General features: G+C 37.3%; 2 protein-coding genes across 3 annotated transcripts in view; both read left to right on the forward strand.

Annotated features, from left to right (window-relative positions):
* The first annotated feature begins 1,254 nt into the window (after positions 1-1,254).
* On the forward strand, positions 1,255-17,821 carry tap2t (transporter associated with antigen processing, subunit type t, teleost specific). 2 transcript variants are annotated; one of them, XM_023268611.3, is made up of 13 exons: positions 1,255-1,354; positions 1,543-3,739; positions 6,097-6,644; positions 7,249-7,363; positions 7,500-7,630; positions 10,261-10,466; positions 11,600-11,797; positions 12,451-12,579; positions 12,660-12,848; positions 14,446-14,619; positions 16,000-16,159; positions 17,075-17,211; positions 17,287-17,821. In XM_023268611.3, exons 3-13 carry the CDS (start codon positions 6,140-6,142, stop codon positions 17,464-17,466), a joined length of 2,124 nt encoding a protein of 707 aa, XP_023124379.2. In that variant the 5' UTR covers positions 1,255-1,354; positions 1,543-3,739; positions 6,097-6,139; the 3' UTR covers positions 17,467-17,821. The 2 variants fall into 2 exon arrangements, with proteins under 2 accessions (XP_023124379.2, XP_035803321.2); XM_035947428.2 differs by having other exon boundaries at positions 17,296-17,821.
* Positions 17,822-20,421: 2,600 nt separating this feature from the next.
* acsf2 (acyl-CoA synthetase family member 2) overlaps positions 20,422-23,914 on the forward strand; it is a 57,554-nt gene continuing 54,061 nt past the window's right edge. The window contains exon 1 of the mRNA XM_055004491.1: positions 20,422-20,823. Within this exon, the coding sequence (XP_054860466.1) occupies positions 20,705-20,823 (119 nt within the window). The 5' untranslated portion in view covers positions 20,422-20,704. The remainder of the gene's footprint in view (positions 20,824-23,914) is intronic.

A 23,914-nucleotide genomic window follows, 5' to 3' on the forward strand; every position in this document is an offset into this window, starting at 1 on the left:
GACACACATGTTTATTTTATTCAAAAGAAAACGTGTAAACTTGAATCTGGGCTCATAAATGTGTACAGATGTTTAAACTCTACTAATGTAGCCTAATCACTTTAGTTGATGACACCTGGCCTCTTTATGGTTCTTCAACATGTTTCACCTGTTTGTAGTACAAATTTTCTTAAAAAAAAATTTGTTGAACTATTAAGATTGGGGCTATTTCATTATATATGCATGAGTTTACATAAATAAATTGTAGTGTTGTATGGTAAAATAAACACCTAAATGTGTGTTTTCAATCTCAGAACTGACCAATGCATAAAAGAAGAGAAAAAAAGTTTTGCATGTAGTGTTTTTTAGAATATCATTTCCTTTAATATTAAACAAACATAAAAACAAACAAGATAAATAAACATTCCTATGAAATAAACAAATATGTCTGTGAAATATATGTGGCATCAGGAAACAAAAATGTTGTAAAAATAAATACAAGTGGTAGTTCAGCACTTTACTTATTACATATTTGTTGCCTAATTTATCTATTTTGAGAATCTATGAAATAAATCATAGATATATTTATGACATTACATTGTTCTGTAATGTTGATTTATTTCACAGAAATGTTTATTTTTATTTGCTTATATATTTAATATTAAATAAAATAACATTCCATAGAATCCATGAAGGTATCACTGAAGTGGGTTAGAAATGCAAATTGTATTTTATATTTATTTATTTTGAGCATTGAAGCCAGAGCAATGCTGATTTATTTCAGAGGAACATTTATTCATTTTTACACATTTGTTGCCTAATTAAGTTATTCTGAGGATCTGTCAGAGCCATGTTGATTTGTTTCACAGGAATATTTATTTATTTATTTATTTATGTGTTTAATAATAATAAATAAAACAGCATTCCATTCCATAGAGTCCATTAAGATATTTAAGTGTGTAAAAAAATGCATATTTATTTTTTCATTTATTTGTTTTGAAGATTTAAGTCAGAGCCATACTGATTTATTTCACAGGAATATTTATTTATTTATTTATTTATTCATCTATCTGTTGTGCCTTTGAAGGCATTAATAATTTCACATAAGTTAAAAGGTTACAAATCAGTCCATAGTGTGTAATTAAATAAGCTGATTTCAGGTTAAAAACTGTTGAAGTTGAAAAAGTTGTCGGAGTCAAACACTTCTTCATAAAAGATCGTCTTGGTTGTTTTTTGGAGCGAGTGTTCATCTTGCATATAGACAATCTTTGACGTTTTGACGTCAGACAGACTAACGGTACGGCAGCAACGGTTGCAGACAACATGTTAACGCTGCAGTGGCTAAACGTTTGAGCCTAGAGAAATGTTCGTCTTTGTAAGTATAAAGTTTACCAAGTACTCATATAAAGGCCACGAAGTTATGAATTGTTACTTCAGAAAGTTTTGTAAATTCTGTCATGTTTTCATTGTCAGCTACCGATGTTAGCGACGTGTATCAGTTAGCTGTTGTGTTAGCATACCACGTACAGAGGTGGTGATTGCGTATGTATTTGTATGTTACAGTTACCACAAGTTACAAAAGATGTCTTCATAAACCCAAGAAAAGAAAGCCTGGTGTGTGGAGGATGTTTTGACGGTCAGCTGGCTGCTAGTGATGGCGAGATGAAGCTTCATGAAGCATTGAGGTTTTCCATCCAGTTGGTTCACTCATGGTTCGAAGCTTCATGGTGCTTCATTTGCTCTACTGCGCCATCAACTGGACAAATAAAAGTAAAACAGGCAGAGTGCCTATAATGACACACTAGCTTTGCTATGTGAAGCTTTGAATTGTGCTTAAATGATAATGCCAATAAACAAGTAATATACTTAATATAGTGTCTGCTTTTCCTGATAGTAGAGACAGAGGGGGAAATGGAAACAAATTGGGGAGAGATTTGAGATTTGTAGCTTGACTGCTTGATTGATGTCAGGTTCTGGCTTTCTGTAAAGTGCTTAGATACTTTTAATTGTAATAAGGGCTATATGAATAAAATTTATTGTGCTTTTGCTACTTGTTTTGTGACTGTGCGTGTGGTACCAGTGACAACCTGTAAAACAAAAGTAGGGATTTTATTTGTTTTTATGCAAAAATATCAATTTTTCCACAGTGCTGGGATTCAGGCGACTTCTTTTTTTTTGGACAATATTTTTCTAGCTCCTTGGAACACAACAGATACTTCACCTTTTAAAATACCAGAAAAAGAAGAAATTAGAACAAGCGGTGTGTGGTGTCACAGTTATTCATATTACACTTCATTTGTTATGTGCCTACTTTATTAGGAGAAATCAGGTCAAAGTGTTTCCAGACAGGGGAGAATCTTCTTTTTCTGGCTGGTTCTATATAAAAAAAGAGTCTCAAACCGATTGAATGCAAAGATACAACAGGTAAAAATCCAACAATTGTGAACATCAGATATAGTGGCACACATTTCCTGGAACTGAACCCTGAACTGTGGGTTCTTGCGGATCTCTTGTTTGTGTTTGCTGGCAAACTCCTCCAGGTGGGACTTGAAGGTCTCCAGCTGCTTCAACATCTGGACAATCTGATCCTCTGCGAGAACACTCCCTCTTTCTTTATATTTAGCCTCCGCCCGCTTAGCCCCCGTACCGACTCCTCTTCCCGGTTCAACAATTGTGAACCGGGAATCCATTGCGTTTCACTGCCCTTTATATTTTGAATTGCACGTCAAACCTGCGAACCACTTCCTGAACCAGTCACGCGGTACGACCGGCTTGCGAGGCTTCGAACGTCATCATTTTGGCTCCTCCCCTAAATGAAGCAAGCCTCGATACGCGCTTCGTGGACACGCCCCCTCCATTGCTCGACACACGCTTCGAAGCCTCGGTACATCTCGTAGCATCACTAGCTGGCTGTCTAGCAGTGCAGTTACGTGCTGTGAGGACAGCACACTATTTTTACATATTGTCTAATTTATTCATTTGGAGGATCTATGTCTGAGCCGTGTTCATTTATTCCACAGGATTATTTACTTATTTATTTATTTATTTTTATATATTTGTTTCCTAATTTATTTATTTTAAGGATTTAAGTCAGAGCCATGTTAATTTATTTCACAGGAATATTTCTTTCTTTCTTTCTTTGCTTGTTTTTTGTTTATTTAATATTAAATAAAACAGCATTCATAGAGTACATTAAGACATCACATAAGTGCGTAAAAATGCATATTTAAATATTTATTTATTTTGAATATTTAAGTCAGAGCGATGTTCATTTATTTCATAGGAATATTTATTTGTTTATTTATTTGCTTGCTTGTTTAATATAAAATAAACAGTATTCCATAGAACATCACTTAAAATGCATATTTAATTTTTTATTTATTCATTTTTTCATAGGAAAATAGACGATGGTTGGTTTGTTCTTATTTTTTTTAAGACGAAGAAGAAGATAAGATTCCTGCCTGATGATATCTGCCGCCATCTTGTGGCCGCTGTGTGAAACAGCCGTTGGAGCTCAGGGAAGCCCAAACTTTCAGAACTAGCACTCAAACGTCGATTCAAGCTTCATAAAGAAAGAGATAATATAACCAAAATGAAGCCAGAGTTTGATATTTTGCGTGTTTAGATCTTTTTCCAGATGTTCGGAGCCGTAAACAGGTCGAGCAGACGTCATCCGACTGAAAGTGAAACTGAAAGTGAAGCAGCTGCATGTAGCCGTCAGTTAGCCAGCGGTGGATGAACTGCGGAGGATAGACACACGGTAGGTCGTTGAAATTCATCCACATAACCTCGGTTCGTACATGTTTCAGAGTATCACAGGTTAGTGTAGCTAAATGTTAAACAGCAGCTGGACAGCGGTCACTTAAAGCGCTATTAGCACCTAGCATTGAGGCTACAAGCTAGCTAAAACTGGCTCCCTACCGTGGTTAAGTTATTAAAAGTTAGCTTGTACATTAATTTAACGATATAGAGATTCGGGCAGAGCATTTTGGAATATATTTGTCTTAGCTCAGCCCATTTAAACCTTGTGTTTGAAGTTATTTCAGAGTGAAATTAATACAACATGTGATACAACTGTTGTTTCTGTTTCTCTCAGTATATTAAGGTCAGCATTTTGTGTTTCTGTGCTCAGCCCTTGTTCCAGGCCAGACAAGCAGTTTTCAGCAGTGGAATTAGTCTAATTTATGATCATTTACACAGACTTACAAACTTGTAGCTGCCAGCAAATTTTGCCCATATTCTGCATATTTACAGGTGTAAATGTTTATTACTTTGTTATTTTGGCTTTAGTAGAATGTGTTTACGTCCTTTAATGTTCAAAAGACACATTATTTTTCACAACACTAGCATCTGTTGGTACGTTTTTGTATTAAAACTGGAGTAAATCGCTTAAATTTACTGAAATAAATTGCTTAAATCACTGTGCAAGTGAAATATTTGAGCATCATTGAGCCAAAACACTAGTCCTAGATTACACTGCGAGTTCAAGAGCTCATATTCTGCATATTTACAGGTTTATAATTACATTTTTTGGCTCTAATGTTCAAAAAACATTCTTTTTAACGTCCAGCTCCACCTGTCTGTCGGGTTTTTATAATCTCTGCATTTAAATGGAAAAAAAATCTTCATCCTGCAGCTGCTTCCAAGATTTTTTTGCCACCTGATTGTACAAATAAAAGAAAAAAAAAACATTTCATCCACCTATAAAGTCCCCTAACACATTACCTCAAATAAACATCGACAATAATAATATCTGTGATGTTAATCAGAGCAAATCTGCTGCCTAGAGGTGATAGGCAAAATGTTGTGTTGCACTGAGCAGTGTTTTTGATCCACAAATTAACTACATGAATGTATATATAAAGTGAAAATAGGTGTTATTGATGGTGATTGTTTTTTTCCCTCCATTGTAGATGTAAACATCATCCTAAAAAAAAGCTTTTTATTTTGGGAGTTTCAACTGTAAAATGTTCAACAATTTACTGTTATCTTATAGATCCATGTTAATTTACAAATAAACTGCTAGTAAAACCCCCAAAACTGGCTCAAACTGTAGATAATATCTACAAAAAAATCAATATTTTAACATATAGTTGTTCGTTCTTTTACAATATGTGACGGTAAAATTACACGGCTTTACTAGATTCAGCTAAAATTATTATTATTGTACAAATAGTTAACGTTATTTGAAAGAAAAACAAATGTATATATTAAAAACTGAAAAATGGTACATCATTTTTTAATTTATGCTTTAAAGAGTCTTATTTTTTTGTTAAATTACAGATAAAATCTCAATTTTTGCCAGACATGAACCTTTTTTCTTACTTATATGATGCATATTTACTTTGTTGTATTGATTTATCTACTCTAGAGCAGAACAGTTCATCAATTTCAAGCCAAACTCCAACGTAAAACAATTCAATCAACAAATCCTAATGCTTTTAATTTATGATATATATTATGCAGCGTGTCTGATTTGGGGTTTAAACTGTTTTGTTCGTGGTTTTATAAATTTGCCGTCCTCCTGTGTGACACTTGTAATGGTATCTCTGGTTGTAATGCTCTATTTTAACATGTTTTTAATCAGATAAACAAAAATAATGAACTCAAGAAGCATGTTAACCCTCCTGTTGTCTTCATCTAAAGTGATTCCATATATATCAGTAAAACTTTTAATATTTTCTTTAAGAACATTCACATAAAAATCAACCAAAATCCAGCGAAATTTGCTGGATTTTGGTTGATTTTTTTGTGAGTGTTCTTAAAGAAATATCATTTTTAACATTTCTTTTCCTCCTCTTTTCCTCCAAAAAATGTTCAAAGATTTCCCAAAAATGTTGAAAATGTGGACATCAGAAGTTTCACTGTGAAAATATATTTTTTTTCTCCACATTTTCAAACTTTAAAACGGGTCAATTTGACCTGCAGGACAACACGAGGGTTAGAAGATTATATTTCAACTCAAATCACATTGTAATACGTAGCAGAAAACTCCAGAACGAGAAGAGACGATGGAGGACCTGCTACGTTTGATATTCTGCTTCTACTCTAATTGCGATCGGTCACATTATTGGGTGTACCAGCTTTATTTACTAACCATACTATGTGTCTTTTCAGGTCAGATTCAGCCTCTTTCAGTCTGAACACCCACTAAAGGAGGATGAAGGACGTGGCTGCGTGTGGATTTTACATCGTCCTCTTCGATGTGGTTCTGTGTTGGGCTCTGTGGGCCGGACGGCTGCTGATGCAGAGCTCCAGCTGTGGTGGGCTGGCAGCTGTGTGGGCCTTCGGGGCGGTAAAGTGGATCTATCTCCACGTTTTCACCTTATTACTGACTGAAGGAAATCCCCAGGCTGTGCTGCGCAGGTTGGTCGCTCTCCTCTGCCTTCTCGCTCCCGCAGTAGAAAGTGGACGGTTTCTTCGATCATCTCCGTCGGAGCCGTATGCGGAACCGTCTCCTGACTTCAACATGCTGCTGCTGGGCCCCGTGGCCTCGGTGTTGGCCTGTTTGGTTTGGGAAAAGGGCCTGTGTGGGAACGGAAAGGGGAAAAAGGACGGCAGTAAACTGGATACAGGGCAGCTGCTCATGAGGACGCTGAAGCTCTTCAGACCAGATGCTCTTTATCTGGTCGCAGCTTTCGGTTTCCTCATCTTAGCCGTCATCTGTAAGTGTGAAATACGGATGCCCACCAGCTTTTTAACCCTCATGTTGTCCTGCGGGTCAAAATTGACCTGTTTTAAAGTTTGAAAATGTGGAAAAAGTATATATTTTCACAGTGAAACTTCTGATGTCCACATTTTCAACATTTTTGGGAAATCTTTGAACATTTTTTGGTGAAAAAAAGAAACGTTAAAAATGTTTCTTAAGAACCTTCACATAAAAAGCAACCAAAATCCAGCAAATTTTGCTTGATTTTGGTTTTACTGATATATATGGAATCACTTTAGATATTTTTAGGATATTTTTGGAAGATTTTTACTAATTTTTTGAAAATATTTACAAGAATTTTCTTGCCAAATTTTGGGGATTTTTTTTTTTTTTAAATAATACTTTCAAGGGAAACTTTTAAGGAATTATTGGATTTTTCTTCCTGAAGGTTTTGCAAATTTTCAGAAATTTGGGGAATTCTTTTTGCTGAATTTTTGTATTTTTTTTCAGACAAGGAACCAATGTTTTTTGGTGCCTGTAAATGAAGACAACAGGAGGGTTAAATATGTAAACAAGAAGGCAGAAAGTGTCCCTTTAATCTGCTTCATGTTTCCTAACAGGTGATTCATTGATTCCCTTGTATCAGGGGAAGGTAATCGACATGTTACGAGGTGAAGTGCTTCACAGCAGCTTCGGTTATGCCATCGGATGGTTGGCATTCGTTTCTCTTGGAAGGTAATCTTTCTGTTTGGGGTTTTCTAGAAACAACAGCATCGTTAATTGTCACCTGCAACTTTATTCTAACAGTCAACAGTGTGATTAATTTACCTGAGTTGAGAACTAAGCTGTATTTTTCTATCTGTCTTATCAGTGTGCTGTTCTCTGGCCTGAGAGGAGGAACGTTCATGTTGACTCTGGCCAGACTGAACAAGAGGCTGAAGGGTTTGCTGTTTCAGAGCCTCCTGCAGCAGGAAGTGCAGTTCTTTGAGGAGAACAACCCCGGTAAGAGGAGCATATCTGACATTTCTGTTGGGTTATTCAAGGGCTGCTGTACTTAACTGGGTCAACAGGGTATCTTTTTTTAATCCCACGTTTTTTTCTAAAGGTGGCCAAACGTACAGTCATGGAAAAAATGATTAGACCACCCTTGTTTTGTTGTTCATTTTGTTCATTTTAATGCTTGGTACCACTAAAGGTACATTAGTTTGGACAAATATGATGATAACAACAAAAATATCTCATAAGAGTTTAATTTCAGAGCTGATATCTGGACATTTTCCATGGTTTTCTTGATAAGAACCAAAATCACTTCAGTTCTTCCATCAATAGCTGTGGCATTGTTCTGCCAAAAACAGTGTTTTTATGATTCCATGTTTTCTGTTCTGTCTGTTTTAGTCACATGATCCACACAGGAGTCAGTACTTGATTGCATAACCATTGTTTTTGATGACAAGGGTGGTCTAATATTTTTTTTCCATTGCTGTTTGTGAGCAGACAAATACCCTCACGTGATTGTTTGACACATTTTTTCCCAAATTGTGGACAATAAATCTGTAAAGCAGAACTTTTGTCCAGTAAAAACACAAAAAATGTTGGTGCATTCTTATTTGGGATGTCTGATAATATCCACCCACCAGTATTATCGGCCTGATGTTGGCATAAAAATGTAATATCGATCAATATCATTATGGTTTATTTTGCCTATCATGAAAACTGATAAAATAATGCCTGGATTTCAGCAGCATTTCCCGGACTCACAGAGGGAGGGAGAGTGTGAACTGTTGTTTGAGACAAAAATAAATGTGGCATTTTTTTCCACAACTTAAGCTGAAGTAGTTTCCTTATTCTGCACAGACAATGTTTACATCTGAAAGTCTTGTTGCATCTGAGAATGCATCCAATGGATCATCACAATAAAATGAGGCATGATGTGTTAATTCCACCACAGGAGATATGTGATGTTACCTAGAATTAGTTAAATATAAAGATATCGGAATCAGAAATTGAGAGTTGGACAATGTTGGCATATCGGTTATTGGAAAAAAAGCCAATATCGGACGTCCCTAATTTTTATGATTCACTGTTTCTCTCATTTTAGTGTAGACTGTAATACTGAATGCAGTTTCTTTTTTAATGTTTTGGTGAGTCTCGTTAGTCTGACTCGTTACAGAGCGTCTTCATTTGTAGTAAAGTTTTTGTGTACATTTTAGTTTGTAATAGATGTCAGGCAAAGGGGCTAAAGTCAGGGCTTTGGACAGACCAGTGGGATTCTTCCACAGCAAACTGGGAAAATATAGTTCTTTATGAACCTGGATAAACAAAACACATATTTGGAATCACACTATTGTACAAACTAATATTGTATAGCCATTAAAATTCCCATTAACTGGTAGTAAAAACCCAAACAACACGTACTCAATGACTTATGAGTTGTTGTTTTTTTTTTTTAATTTGTAGGTAAATTTTCAAATATTTTTTGAAGTAATCAGTTGGTTGTTTATCTTGTTTTGTCCACAACCCAAAGATATTCTGTAAACTGTCACAGAAAAGGACAGAAAATATTCAAATTAAAGAAGCTGGAATCAAACCAGCTATTAACCCTCCTGTTGTCCTCATTTACGGGCACCAAAAAATATTGCTTCCTTGTCTGAAAAAAATCCAAAAATTCAGCAAAAAAATTCCCCAAATTTCTGAAAATTTGCAAAACCTTCAGGAAGAAAATTCCAATAATTCCTTAAAAGTTTCCATTAAAAGTTTTATTTTAAAAAATCCCTGAAATTTGCCAAGAAAATTCTTGTAAATATTTTCAAAAAATGAGTAAAAACCTTCCAAGAAAATCCTAAAAATATCTAAAGTGCTTACATATCCATCCATCCATCCATTATCTATACACCGCTTAATCCTCACTAGGGTCATGGGGGGGTGGAGTCTATCCCAGCTGACTCAGGTGAAGGCAGGGGACACCCTAGACAGGTCACCAGTCTGTCACAGGGCTACATACAGAGACAAACAATCACTCTCACATTCACACCTACAGGCAATTTAGAATGATCAATTAACCTCAGCATATTTTTGGACTGTGGGAGGAAGCCGGAGTACCCGGAGAAAACCCACGCATGTACAGGGAGAACATGCAAACTCCATGCAGAAAGATCCCGGGAAAGCCGGGACGCGAACCAGGGACCTTCTAGCTGCAAGGCGAAAGTGCTAACCACTACACCACTGTGCAGCCCTGTGCTTACATATATATCAGTAAAACTTCTAATACTCCCTTTAAGAACATTCACAAAAAAAATCAGCCAAAATCCAGTGAAATTTGCTGGATTTTGGTTGATTTTTATGTGAATGTTCTTAAAGAAAAATTCTTAACATTTCCTTTTTTTCCACCAAAAATGTTCAAAAATTTCCCAAAAATGGTGAAAATGTGGACATCAGAAGTTTCACTGTGAAAATATATATTTTTTTCCCACATTTTCAAACTTTAAAACGGGTCAATTTTGACCTGCAGGACGACACGAAGGTTAATTGATGATCAAAATAGTTTATTAGTTCGACTACTTTTCCTTCATAATCTGTAGCAAGCATTGAAACCTGGCTGTAAATTGATATTCTTGATCTCTGTCTTTATTCAGGATCTCTTGCCTCCCGGCTGCACCTTGACGTGGACAGGATGGGCCGGACGGTAGCGCTGAACGCTAATGCAGCGGTTCGCAGCACAGTCAAAGCCTGCCTCATGTTTGCAGTGATGTTGAACCTGTCCTGGGAGCTGACTGTGCTCACCTGCATAGAGATGCCGCTGACAGCTCTAGTGCAGAACAAATACATCACTTTGGCCAAGGTAAGTGCACTAACAGTTACCCAAAATGTCCACTAGATGGCAGCACATACAAGGATGAGTCAACCTGATAAAGTTAAGAGACATTTCTAAAGCAGAAAAAGCAGGAGTTTAAAAATTGTGTTTTGCTTATCGCAGCTTCACTTGATGTTGGATAATTGAGCTTCACTGTGCAGAATGATGAGCCAGAAGGACTTTTTCACATTTATCTGCTGCAGAAAAAACGTTTCTCTGCTCACTTCAGTGTAACTTTACAGTGAAAATGGACTGAATTTCTTGTGTCCAACAAGGGGATAGTACCTCTGGGCCCCTAAATCTAAAACTGCATCAAAAACATGCAAAATCAAAGTGGCCATTAAAAGAAGTAAAGCAACCACAAGAGTCTCATAATGACCACAAAAACCTGCAAAATGATTTCAAATAATGTCAAAACAACCAGAAAGGGGCAAAAAAATACTGCAAAGAGACACTAAATGACCACAAAGGGCAGTAAAATAAAAACAAAGAGGCAAAAAATGACCACAAAGAGCAGTAAAACTATCACAGAGGCAGAATATGACCACGAAGAGACCTTAATTTGTCACAAAGAGCAGTAAAACAACCAGAAAGAGGCAAAAATGACCACAAAGAGACACTAAATGATCATAAAGAGTCTCAAAACAACCACAAAGAGGCAAAAGATGACCACTGAGACACTAAATTAACACAAACAGCAGTAAAACAACCAGAAAGAGACAAAATAATACAAAGAGGCAAAAAATTGTCATAACGAGACACTAAAGGATCAAAAAGAGCAGTTAACAACTAGAAAGAGTCTCAAAACAACCACAAGGAGGCAAAAAATGACCACTGAGACACTAAATTAACACAAACAGCAGTAAAATAACCAGAAAGAGGCAAAAAATTGTCATAATGAGACACTAAAGGATCAAAAAGAGCAGTTAACAACTAGAAAGAGTCTCAAAACAACCACAAGGAGGCAAATGCAGGCCAGTCAGAGAACTGTAAAACTAAATATTATCAGCTTTACTGGACAAAAGTTAAGAAACCACCAAGATTACAGTCAGAAATCCTGTAATCCTTTATATAATGAGTGCAACATTAGTTTGCTGACGTTTATGGTTTCTGTCCAACAGGAGCTGAAGGAGAAGATCCAGGACTGCCACGCTGAGAACCGGGACCTGGTTTCTCAGACCGTCAGCGGGATCCGAACGGTCCGAAGGTTCAAGGCAGAGGAAGGAGAACTGAGGAGGTACCAGGAGGCTGTGGACAGAATGTGCAGCCTGAAGAGACGCTCAGGGATCTACAGCATTTGTTTCGGCTTCATACGGAGGGTAAGAAGGCAGTGGAGGCAGTGGACGTTTCCCCCAGGAACATAAAAAGAAAGTTTAACCCTCCTGTTGTCTTCATTTATGGGCACCAAAAAATATTGTTTCCTTGTCTGTAAAAAAAAAAACCAAAAATTAGGCAAAAAAATTCCCCAAATTTATGAAAAAAATAAAAGTTTTATTGAAAAAAAAATCCCCAAAATTTAGTAAGAAAATTCTTGTAAATATTTTCAAAAAATGAGTAAAAATCTTCCAATAAAATCCTAAAAATTTCTAAATTGATTCCATATATATCAGTAAACCTTCTAATATTTTTTTTAAGAACATTCACATAAAAATCAACCAAAATCCAGCAAATTTCGCTGGATTTTTCTTGAGTTTTATGTGAATGTTCTTAAACAGTTTTAACATTTATTTTTTTCCTCCAAAAAATGTTCAGAAATTTCCCAAAAATGTTGAAAATGTGGACATCAGAAGTTTCACTGTGAAAATATATATTTTTTTCCACTTTTTCAAACTTTAAAACAGGTCAATTTTGACCCGCAGGACGACACAAGAGTTAAAGTTTGGTTAATTGTTTATGTCTGATGTCTGATTTGTTGGTTTTTAAGTCCAACTCCAATGTGAGTGATTCATTTCTGTGCATTTGTTCCATTTAGCTGTTGACTCTGAGCATAAAGATACTGATGCTGATTCAGGCCCGGAGCCTCATCTCGTCCGGTCGCCTCAGCATCGGCAGCCTCGTGTCCTTTTTCCTCTACCAGAAGCCCATGTCGGTGAATTTAAGGGTGAGCCGAGGCGCCAATAATTTAGATATTTGAGTAGTAACTTCCTTTTTGTTGATAAGCATTGATTTTTTTTGTTGCAGGAGATTCTGCACTGCTATGAGGACACCGTGTCCACAGTCGGAGTCATTTCCAAAGTTTTCGGATACATCGACAGGACGCCGAAAGGTAAAAAGGAGGGAGAGCTGGCTCCTGAGAGTCTGGAGGGAAGAGTTGTCTTCCAGAACGTCACCTTCAGCTATCCCTCGGCTCCAGATAAACCAGCCCTAAAGGTAAATAAATGACGGACATTGTGTAATGGTTTGTGTCTGACAGCATCATTATATTCAGAACAATAAAAGCACTCAGAGAGCGCGGTCCTCCTCCAAGGCTGTCCATTCCCCCATATGGCACTGTGAGAAGTGTAGCATTTGTTTATTAGTTATTGATGATCAGAATGTGTCCATTTAATATGGATGTACCCACAAACTAAATGACCTTGTGCTGAGCACAGGCGTGTGTTCTGCATGTGTACATTATGTACGGATACAGAATCACGTGATCTAAATATGTAGCGGGCGGCAGGAATTGATGGAACTCAGAAACACCCCCACATTTTAATTAGTTGTTCCCTGGATCATTTCTGATGGATAAGTCCTGATAAGTCCTCAGAGGTGGATTTGTAGTAGGATCGCAATCGTGATCGTCAGCAGGCAGCTGATGTAGTGTTCACTTGTTGTCATGGTTACAGTGACACCGTGCCACGTTGAGCGTATTCGTTTTTTGAGATAGAAGACAAACTACTTCTCTCCAATTAAGCTGTTTATTTTCTAAATATCAGCTTCCCAAAAGAATCTTGTACAAGAACCTTTTCTGTTTGGAACAGCCTCCCAGAAAAGGATAAAATCAAAAGTGAACACAACATTTTATACAGTCTAGTATTGTGTGATAGGTCATAGATATAAACATCTAATTCAAATATTGAAATGTGATTGGCTAAAGGTGGGGATAACCGTGGTTTAGACTTAGCTCTCCCATTAGTTGGTGCACAGATATGTCCATATCTCTGGCACATGATTTATCCAACCCCCAGGAGCCGCACCCTGTAAGAAACACCTCCTGCAAACTTTTTCCCGCTTTCTACCAGTTTGTATTAGTCCATTGCTAGCTGAGATGTGATGCAGCCATTAGTGGTAATTCATAGGGAGGATGCAGGTATTCCTCAGGGAGGATTATTATGGTTTCTCCCTCAAACAGCCTTCAGTTAGCAGTTTCAGTAAAATGAATTATTACATTACAGGAAAGTAAGAATTTGCTGTGTATCAAGGCCAAAGCTCTATCTTTGTTAGTGTGTGCATGTACAGCAGAAGCTGTAACTTTCCAGCCTGACCTGTCTGTGTCCATCATGTATTTAAACCTTCAGAGCCTGGGGTTAATGCTCTCTCTCTATTCAAGTCAACACAACTCATACATTAATTACACAACAAATGGTTAGTAATATCAATATTGTAATACTCATATGTGATTTCAATTTCAGTGTTCAGTTAGTAGTACCTTAAAAAATAAATCCTAACAGCCGTTATCTCACAATGATCCAGAAATTTTATCAAATCCATGGATCCAGACTATAAGCTGCATCACTGCCAAAATCTAATCACTTGGTCCTTGTGTCATTTCTGACCTTCAATGAAAATTTTCATCCAAATCCGTTGGTCTGTTGTTGAGTAATGTTGCTGACAGACAGACAGACAGACAGACAGACAGACAGACAGACAGACAGACAGACAGACAGACAGACAGACAGACAGACAGACGTACGGCGTTCCTTGGTGGAGTAATAATAAGTGATTATGATCTATAAATGGATAATGGCTGCTGTGTTCCCTCCAGTCGGTGTCAATGGAGCTGCAGCCGGGGAAGATGACGGCTCTGGTGGGACTCTCCGGCAGCGGGAAGTCGTCCTGCGTCAGCCTCCTGAAGAGGCTCTACGAACCTCAGGAGGGACGGATCCTGCTGGATGGAGAATCGCTGCATCGTTACAAACACAAATACCTGCACCAGAAGGTAAAGTGGGACTACGGTGATGCTGGAAAGTTTGTAAACCATATTTCTGCTGAAATATGGTCTAAAACACTGTCAAGTTTTCATACAAGCCATAAAACTAGATAAAGACACCCCAGTTAAATAAATGGTCTAATGGGTCATTTATTCATTGTGAAAAAATTTTCAATATAAGTGGCAAATGTATGTGAATCTTCAGGATTGGCAGCTAATTTAGCAGTCAGTTCATTGATTTTCATACAAGCCCTAAAAGTCGTCAAAGAGGCCACAGTTTAACAAATAAGACAAAAAATGTGCTTTATTATTATCGATTTCTTACGGAAAATGATTCAATTTTAAGTGGCAAAAGTATATGAATCTTCAGGATTAGCAGCTGATTTAACAATGAATTCACTGATTTTCATACAAGCCCTAAAAGTAGATAAAGACCCAAGTTACACAAAAATGTTATGCTCTGACATTTACTTATTTCAGAAAATTGTCTCTTGGTGGCAAAAATGTCTTAAACTCCAGGGTTAGCAGCTAATTTGAGGCTGAATTTATTGTGAAATTTTCTTACAAGCCTTAAAGTAGCTAAAAAAAAAAAAAAAAACCTAGTTCAACGAAAAAGACAAAAATGTTATGTTTGTTCTTTTATTTATTGTGAAAAATGATCCATTCTGAGTAGCAAAAGTATGTGAACTTCCAGGATTAGCAGCTAATTTGAGGGTGAATTTATTGTCAGATTTTCATACAAGACCTAAAAGTAGATAAAGAGACCCTAGTTAAACAGATTAGACAAAAATAATTTGCTTCATTATTATTTATCACAGAAAATTATTCAATTTTAAGTGGCAAAAGTATGTGAACTTCCAGATTTAGCAGCTAATTTGAGGATGATTTCATTGGCAAATTATCATACAAGACCTAAAAGTAGATGAAGACGCCCAAATGACATAAATGTGACAAAAATGTTATGCTCTGACATTTATTTATTTGGGAGCAGCCCACAGATAAGTGAAGACTTGTTTCGCTTTGGAAGTTGTCTTTTCCTTAAGTCCTCCTCACAGGTTGAGGCTGGAATGTTTTTGTTCCGTTTTTGTTTTGTTCTGTTGTGAAAAAACTTTTCACAACAGAAGTTTTTTCACAGGAGGTGTTCAATCACAGTGGACCTGAACGGGGCAAATAAATGCAGGTTTTGGCCTTGAAAAAGAACAAAACTGCAGATCTGTGACTCTCAGGTTTAGTGTTGGTTTATTAGTGGATTAAATGATGAATTTCAAATCTAGATTTCTAAATTCATGTCTTTTTCTACCACTTTCTTAAATTTTTATCCACGTTTACTCATCAAAGAACGTTTTCAAAAAAAATGTTTCTTTGAATCTCTGATGTTTTTTGATGCAGGTAGCCCTCGTTTCCCAGAATCCTGTGCTGTTTTCTGGTTCCCTGAAATACAACATTGAATATGGGCTGAAGGACTGCACCGCTGAGAAAGTGAAAGAAACTGCAAGGAGGGTCAAAGCGCACGATTTCATCTCTGAAATGGAGAACGAATACGACACAGGTACTTCACACAGAGGGACGGTATTTTCTGTTTTCATTACAGTAATCATTGAAACCTGTCAGTCCTTAATTTGATATCACTTTGAAATTCCTTACATGTACTCTAATGTGAGACCACAAGCTCTCTCTTGTATATTTAACCATCTGCGTGAGGTTTAATAGCAGGTCCTTGTTGATGATTGCAGTAGAGGAGGTAGAAAATTAGTAAAAGCAAAAAAAAAAACCCAGTAAAAACAATAAATAAAATTATTAAAAACAACAGATAAAATCTGTAAAAATAATAAATCTGTAAAAACCAAACCAAACCATAAGTAAAATCTGTAAAATAAAAATCTATCAAATCTGTAAAAACAATAAATAAAATCTGTAAAAATAATATAGAAAAATTTAAAAAAGAAAATAAATAAAATCAGTAAAAACAATAAATAAAATGATCAAATACAACAAATAAAATCAGGAAAAGCAATAAATAAAATTAATAAAAACTATAAATAAAATCATTATAAACAATAAATAAAACCAGTTATAATGATGAAAGGGTATGATTTGTGATGATAGCTTTGTGATAACTTTGATCTATTTTATATTGTGTCCACAGCTATATTTTAGAGTTCATAACACTGTTTATACTGTTTACACTGTAAATAATACACTTTACTGCTGCTTTTGTTGTCTCAGTGCTTGTACTCTGTCAATGACAGTAAAACTGACTCTATTCTAGTTGTACAAGTGGTTAAATATTAACTTTTCATAGCAGATGTCATAAAAGGATAAGAGCTTCAGGCCACCGGATCGGATGTTTCAACGACTGACTGTAAAATTCTGATGAAGCTTTCTGGAACAAGCTCAGATGTGCTCCAGAAAACCATCTATAGGTGCAAGTTTTTATTTTAAACTGCGTTGTTTGTCTTTACAGATGTAGGAGAGAGTGGAGGCAAACTGTCCGAGGGGCAGAAGCAGTGCATCGCCGTCATCAGAGCTCTGGTTCGAGATCCGCAGGTCGTCATCCTGGACGAGGCGACCAGCAAACTGGATGTGGACGCACAGCATGCTGTACGTTAGAAAATAAACATCCCGTTAATACCGGACATACATGGCTGTGAAGTAACCCGTTATTTCACTCCTCAGGTTCTGCAGGAGGTTCTGGCTCGAGGCCGGACGGTTCTGGTCGTGGCTCATCAGCTGAAGACTGTGGAGAAGGCGGACCACATTATCTTCATAGAGAAGGGAGTGATCATGGAGGAGGGGACGCACAGTGAGCTCATGGCCAAGAGAGGACGATACCATCGCTTAAAGGAGAGCAGCTAAGAAAAGCTGCTGTAGTCTCTGTTTCATAGCTGTGATAAAAACTGGGTGGTTGAACTGTGTCCTGATTTTGGTCTTATAATGTTAACGAACACTTCTAGTTCAAAAAGCACCTCCATTGTTTAAAGCTGTGGTATTATCTGCATAGATTATGTTGTTTACTTGTTTGCTTTCAGAGGATTTGAGAGTAAATCAGTTAAACTACTCAGAGAGCAGCGACTTTAGACTGAAGGAAGTGAAACTGTAGAAACTTTATTGTGAGCTGATGAATTATCAGTATTGTTTCAAGCAAGTGTTCTTTGCTGTGTTTTTAAATCACACTCATTAAAATTTTTTTTGCCATTTTTACACAAAAAAAGTTATTTGAGCTTTTCTTTCTCTCTGCAGCAAATTTATCAAAAGTAAAGGTCACAGTTTTCTGTGATAGTTGCCTTTAACAACAGACCATAAATACATTGGCTTTGCCTCTGAATTTTAACTGTAAATTACCAGTAGAAGACAGAAAGGTGGCCACAATGATCTAAAACGACAGCAAACAGACGCAAAATTACCACGACGGCTAAATGACACCACAGAGACTTTAAACAATTGTAAAGAAATGCAAACCAACTTCAGTGAGAATTAAAATAACCACTAAGAAAGACAAAACAACAGAAAGATAACCCCACAGACAAGCAAAAGAAACCAAAACGATCCAAAATGTCAGCAAAAAGATGCAAAATCACCACGACAAAAGACTAAATGACACCAGAGACTTGAAGCAATCACAAAGAAATGTAGACCAACTTCAATGAGAAGTAAAACCACCACAAAGGAAGAGAAAACAACACAAAGATGAGCAAAATGACAAAAGAAGGATCTAAAATGACACTAAAAAGTTGTGAAATAACCACAAAGAGACTGAAAATGATGGTCGTGTTCAAGAAAATGACACACTATCTTAGTCATAATCCTACTGTACACTCTTAGAATTAGGAGAACTTCAAGAAACTGCTTGAGAGGTTCTTTGAAAGCTTTAATTTTCAGTGATTGTCAAAAACAAAACAAAAAAACCCCCAATCATTTTGGTTCTTTTATGGATTTATTAAGAGTGAACTGGAAAGATAACATCTGCTGGGTCAAATATCTACACCACCGTTCAGAAGTTTGGGGTCTTCCAGACAATTTCATGTTTTCCATGAAAACTCCCACTTTTATCCATGTGCTAACATAACTGCACAAGGGTTTTCTAATCATCAATTAGCCTTTCAACACCATTAGCTAACACAATGTAGCATTAGAACACAGGAGTGATGGTTGCTGGAAATGTTCCTCTGTACCTCTATGGAGATATTCCATTAAAAATCAGCTGTTTCCATCTACAATAGTCATTTACCACATTAACAATGTCTACACTGGATTTGCCATTCATTTAATGTTATCTTCATTGAAAATAAACTGGTTTTCTTTCAAAAATAAGGACATTTCTAGGTAACCCCAAACTATTGAACGGTAGTGTAAATACAGTTTTGCAGATAGACAGTTGTGTTAATCAGATTCTCTTAGTTGCATGACATCTTATCATCCAATGAGTGATAGTGACTGACTGCATCTTGTGAACATACGATGCCAAAAGATATCGTACAGGGATATATATGAATGGATATAATATACAGATTATTGGGGTGCTATAAATATACCTGAGCTGAGAGGCTCCATGAAGAAGAAAGTTCTTCCTCTGGATGTTAGAAAAGGTCTTCTGGAGGAAAGTTGTGTTGAAAATGAAACAAAAACTGAGCTTTTTGGCCACAATTTGGCCTCCCGTTGAGCCTCCTGCTATTCAAACTCTTCGCGCTGGCACCTCCAAACTCCCCAGATCCCAATTCTATCGAGCATCACATAAGAACAAGTCCACAACCCACATTACCCAAAGCCCACTGCCAACATCTTGTTGTCAGAGAAAACAGGACACCCTAGAGGTCCCATGTCCCAATGAGGACCCGACTAGATTGCTGGAAAATATTGGAAAAACTGATATATTTTGTTTTACTGCGTTTTTCTATTTGTGGTGCTGATTTAAATGGTTAAATTAGTCATGTTGCCTCGTGTCTGAGAGGAGGATTCTACTTGGTATTAAAGACGACACCTCTCATCCACTGAACCACACAGGAAGTCTTTTCTAACTCCTCCCCTTACTGCAGGAACAACAGCTAAAATATTTCAGACACTTAGATCTCAACAATAACATCCATATGGTTTGCAATATTACCTCTAAATAGTTTATACAGCATCAGTTCCCCACTACTACTACTACTACAACTAGTACTACTACTAGTACTACTACTACAACTAGTATTACAACTAGTACTACTACTACTACTAGCTTTATATAGATTCTTGAAAACAGGGGTTTACAAAATATATTCATAATAAAGAAGTTAAAAACGACCCTGAAGAGAAAAATAAAACAGTCTATGTGTTCTAAATATGGAGGGGGCCACAGAGACTCAAATTAAAAACAACAATAAAGACACAAAATGACCAAGAGAAGAAAAATGACACCAAATATATAATAACAACAACAACAACAACAATAATAATAATAGTAATAATAGTAATAACAATAATAACTTTATTGATATGGTACTTTAAAAAAAGACGTTGAAGAGAAAAAAACTGTGTTGTCAATATTGAAAGGGGCCACAAAGAGACTCAAATTAAAAACAACAATAAAAACACAAAATGACAAAGAGAAGACAAATTACACCAAATATATCATCATCATAACGATAATTACTTTATTTATATGGGACTTTAAAATGAAGTTTTACAAAGTTCGTCTATCATCACATTCAGATTGCTGAAGTACAAAACAAAAAAACCCCTGCAGGGAAGAAAACAGGGGTGGTGTTTGAACATTCAGGGGGAGTTTCCTCTGAGTCTCCCCCCAGATCCACGCCTCTGTTTGGGGCAGATGTTCGGATCCTCTCGCAGCGCCACCCGCAGGCCAGAGGAGCTCCATTAAAACAGCAAATCAACACTGAAGGACCAAGGTTCGAGGCAGTAGGAGAAGAGGGGCAGTAGCCGTCCACAGCTGCACTCAATCAGACCCCTGATTCCTCCCGGTGCGTCCAGTCCGGTGTCTCCAGTCCGGTGCGTCTCGCGGTGCGCAGCGTTCGGATCCAAGAAGCTCTGCGGCCTGACGCGCTCAGTCTCTCCTGAAGTTTTTGCATCTGGACTCGGTGACCTGCAGCAGCTCACGATGATCCCCAGAGTGGCTCAGAGCTTCCAGTCTCTGCGGAACAGCTGCGCTTTACCCGCAGCCGGGAAGCCGCTGTGGAGAGCGTGGACGCGGCAGGGAGGACTACCTGCAGCCAGCCGGTGAGTGGAGCCTGGAAACGTGGAGAAAACTGTTTCTTTTCAGTATGTAGCAAAATGACCGCGTTCCCCCTGGAGGATCATATGATTACCAGACTCCAAGGGAGTGGTTTTTCTTCTTCAGAACTAGTTCCCATGTTCACTATTACGCAATCACGACCTGATTTTAGATTAGCGCCATTTTCAGCTGTTTTTACGCACAAACTTCTCAACAGTGACAGAAGTATGTGCATGAAAAGTGCTGCAAACTGCGGAAGGAAGGGGAGGAGAAAAAAAGGATGGACATAGTTGTTCCACTCTGGGTTGTTTGTGTTCAGATTGGGTCCACCTCTGGATAACTTCAGCAGCTTTCAGTTGTGATTCAGCGCTGCACAAAGTTTCATCTAAAATAAAAATGATTCACGTTTAAACAAAAGACTGAATTCAGCAGGAGTCAGAGGTCACTTCAGGTCATCAGCAAGAAGGTTAGATTCACTCAAGACGTGCACTTTTGGACGTTTTTGAGGTAGATTCTGTCACACATTTCAAAGAGAAATCTAGTCTTTACTGCACTGCATTTATCAGAGTGAGTCTAAGTTTTTCAGATTAAAGTTTTACTTTAAAAAGTACATTCTGATCCTGTAAAATGCAACACATCATTCAGTTGAACCCTTACTTTCTGAATATAATGCATCTGTTTTCATTATTAATCTAAATTAATTTGCAATATTTGATTAAAACAAATGTTTGTGTTGTTTCACATTTATTTTGAAACAAAAGGACCAGCAGAATTTTAACACTAATTTAATCTTATACATAAATGTAAAGTTTGTATGGATCAAAATGACTCCTGAGTCAAGATTCCCAAGATTTCAAAGACTTTACATTTAGTTTTAGAATAACAAAGCTGCCATCTATTATCCTTTAATTTCCAAATAAATGCAATGAAGATGAGTAAAACGACCACAAGGAAAAGAAAAATATGCCCAAAAATATGCAAAATGGCACCAAAGAGATGCAAAACAACCTCAGAATTTCTTTATATCTCTCCTATTAATCATCTCAGATTAATCTTGTGACCCATCAGGAGATCTTGACCTCTATGTTGACAACCAAAGGTCTTAGGTTTGACTGCATCTAGTAGATTAAGTAACCAGACTTGTAGCAGTAAAATGCTGCGTAAGCACCAATGCATCTGTTGCTAGAAGTCTAAAAAAAGCTAACTTCAGAGTTCTTGTTCCTCCTTGCCTCACATTGACATGCTTCTAACATGTATGTTTGAATTAATCCAGTATTTACGTAGATTCGTTGGTGAGCTGGATTGTTTTCATGTCAACAACTTCTAAATTTGCGACTTTAATACCCAGAGAAGAGTTTTTATTTATTTAATCAACAATCTGAGAGCAATTTTAAGTTACAGTTTGAGTAAAATTATTCAGTATTTCACAAAAACGAATAAAAGAATAGTGATAGAACACATTTACACATCAGAACTTCTTCTAATCTCGCCAATTAATCATCTCACCAGCTCTAAGATTTACCTTGTGACCCCTCCAGAGACCTTGACCCCTATGTTGACAACCAAAGGTCGTAAATTGTATTTTATCTTGTCGATTAAGTAACCAGACCTGGAGCAGTAAAATGCTGTGTCAGCACCAGTGCATCCGTAAAAAGACCTAACTTCAGGACTTCTTAAAGGATGTCAGTTGTTTTTCCACCTTCGCCTGCCAACATGTTTTTTTTTTCTTGGCACGATGGCCTTGTTTGATATCGGAGAGAAGCCGGACATGTGTGAGCAGAGCAGGGCAAAGGTCTGCAGCTCCAACCAAAGCAGGAACCTACATTTACAGCTCATTCATCCTAAGGAGGACTGCACTGGTGCTGGTTAGACCACATCCCCCTTTGGGCCCCAAACCTTGAAGATGTCAGACCCTCTGAGGCCCCTCAGAAGCTCCAGGTTCTCTGGAAGTCACGTAGTTTGAAACACCTCAATCACAAACAGAAAAGATAATAAGGTTCCTACAGCTGGAATTATAAACTGACAGTAGAACCACGTGTCAAAATGTGGTTTTAACTCAAGAAAATAAGACAAAATGAAGCTAAAAACATATTGAATAAGGTCTAATCCTGCTGTATCCTCCTAGAGCATCAAGGAACTGTTGTTTAAAGGCCTAGCTGACATTTTATTTTGAAATTTTGAGTTCTATGATAATTGTGTACATTTGCAATATTTCAAGTATTTTAATTCTTCATTTTAGTCCAATAGAATAAAGTGATTTTTGAAAAAAATATTACTATTTCAAGCTTAGATTTGGTTAATTTTCCTGACAAAACTGAAAACCACATGATACGCTCAAGAAAGATGAAAGTCTGAAAATGTTTTTACTATTTCTGGGTCTGACAACTTCCCAAAATTCAAGCTTACATATTTAAGTGTCTTGTTTTGCTCCAAAAACAAAAGATATTCAGTTTCCTGGGATAGAAGACGAAGAAAACCAGAAAACATTTCCGTTTGTGAAGCTGGAATGGGAGTATTTTGGGCTTTGTTTTGCTTAAATGTTTAAATAAACGTCTCTTACATTCGATGCAGGTAAATGTCTCTGTACTTCACAGTAAACTGGAGTTTTAAACTGATTTCTGTGGTCTTAGGATTTTATTTTTTATCTCATAAAGGCAGGGGCTGCACAGTGGTGTAGTGGTTAGCACTTTCGCCTTGCAGCTAGAAGATCCCTGGTTCGCGTCCCGGCTTTCCCGGGATCTTTCTGCATGGAGTTTGCATGTTCTCCCTGTGCATGCGTGGGTTTTCTCCGGGTACTCCGGCTTCCTCCCACAGTCCAAAAATATGCTGAGGTTAATTGATCATTCTAAATTGCCCGTAGGTGTGAATGTGAGAGTGATTGTTTGTCTCTGTATGTAGCCCTGTGACAGACTGGTGACCTGTCTAGGGTGTCCCCTGCCTTCACCTGAGTCAGCTGGGATAGACTCCAGCCCCCATGACCCTAGTGAGGATTAAGTGGTGTATAGATAATGGATGGATGGATCTCATAAAGGCACTACTAACCGAACACTGAAATTTGATAGGATTGGATAAATCATGTGCCAGAGATATGGACAT

This window comes from Amphiprion ocellaris, chromosome 18, assembly GCF_022539595.1.
Source record: "Amphiprion ocellaris isolate individual 3 ecotype Okinawa chromosome 18, ASM2253959v1, whole genome shotgun sequence".
Lineage (NCBI taxonomy): Eukaryota > Metazoa > Chordata > Actinopteri > Pomacentridae > Amphiprion > Amphiprion ocellaris.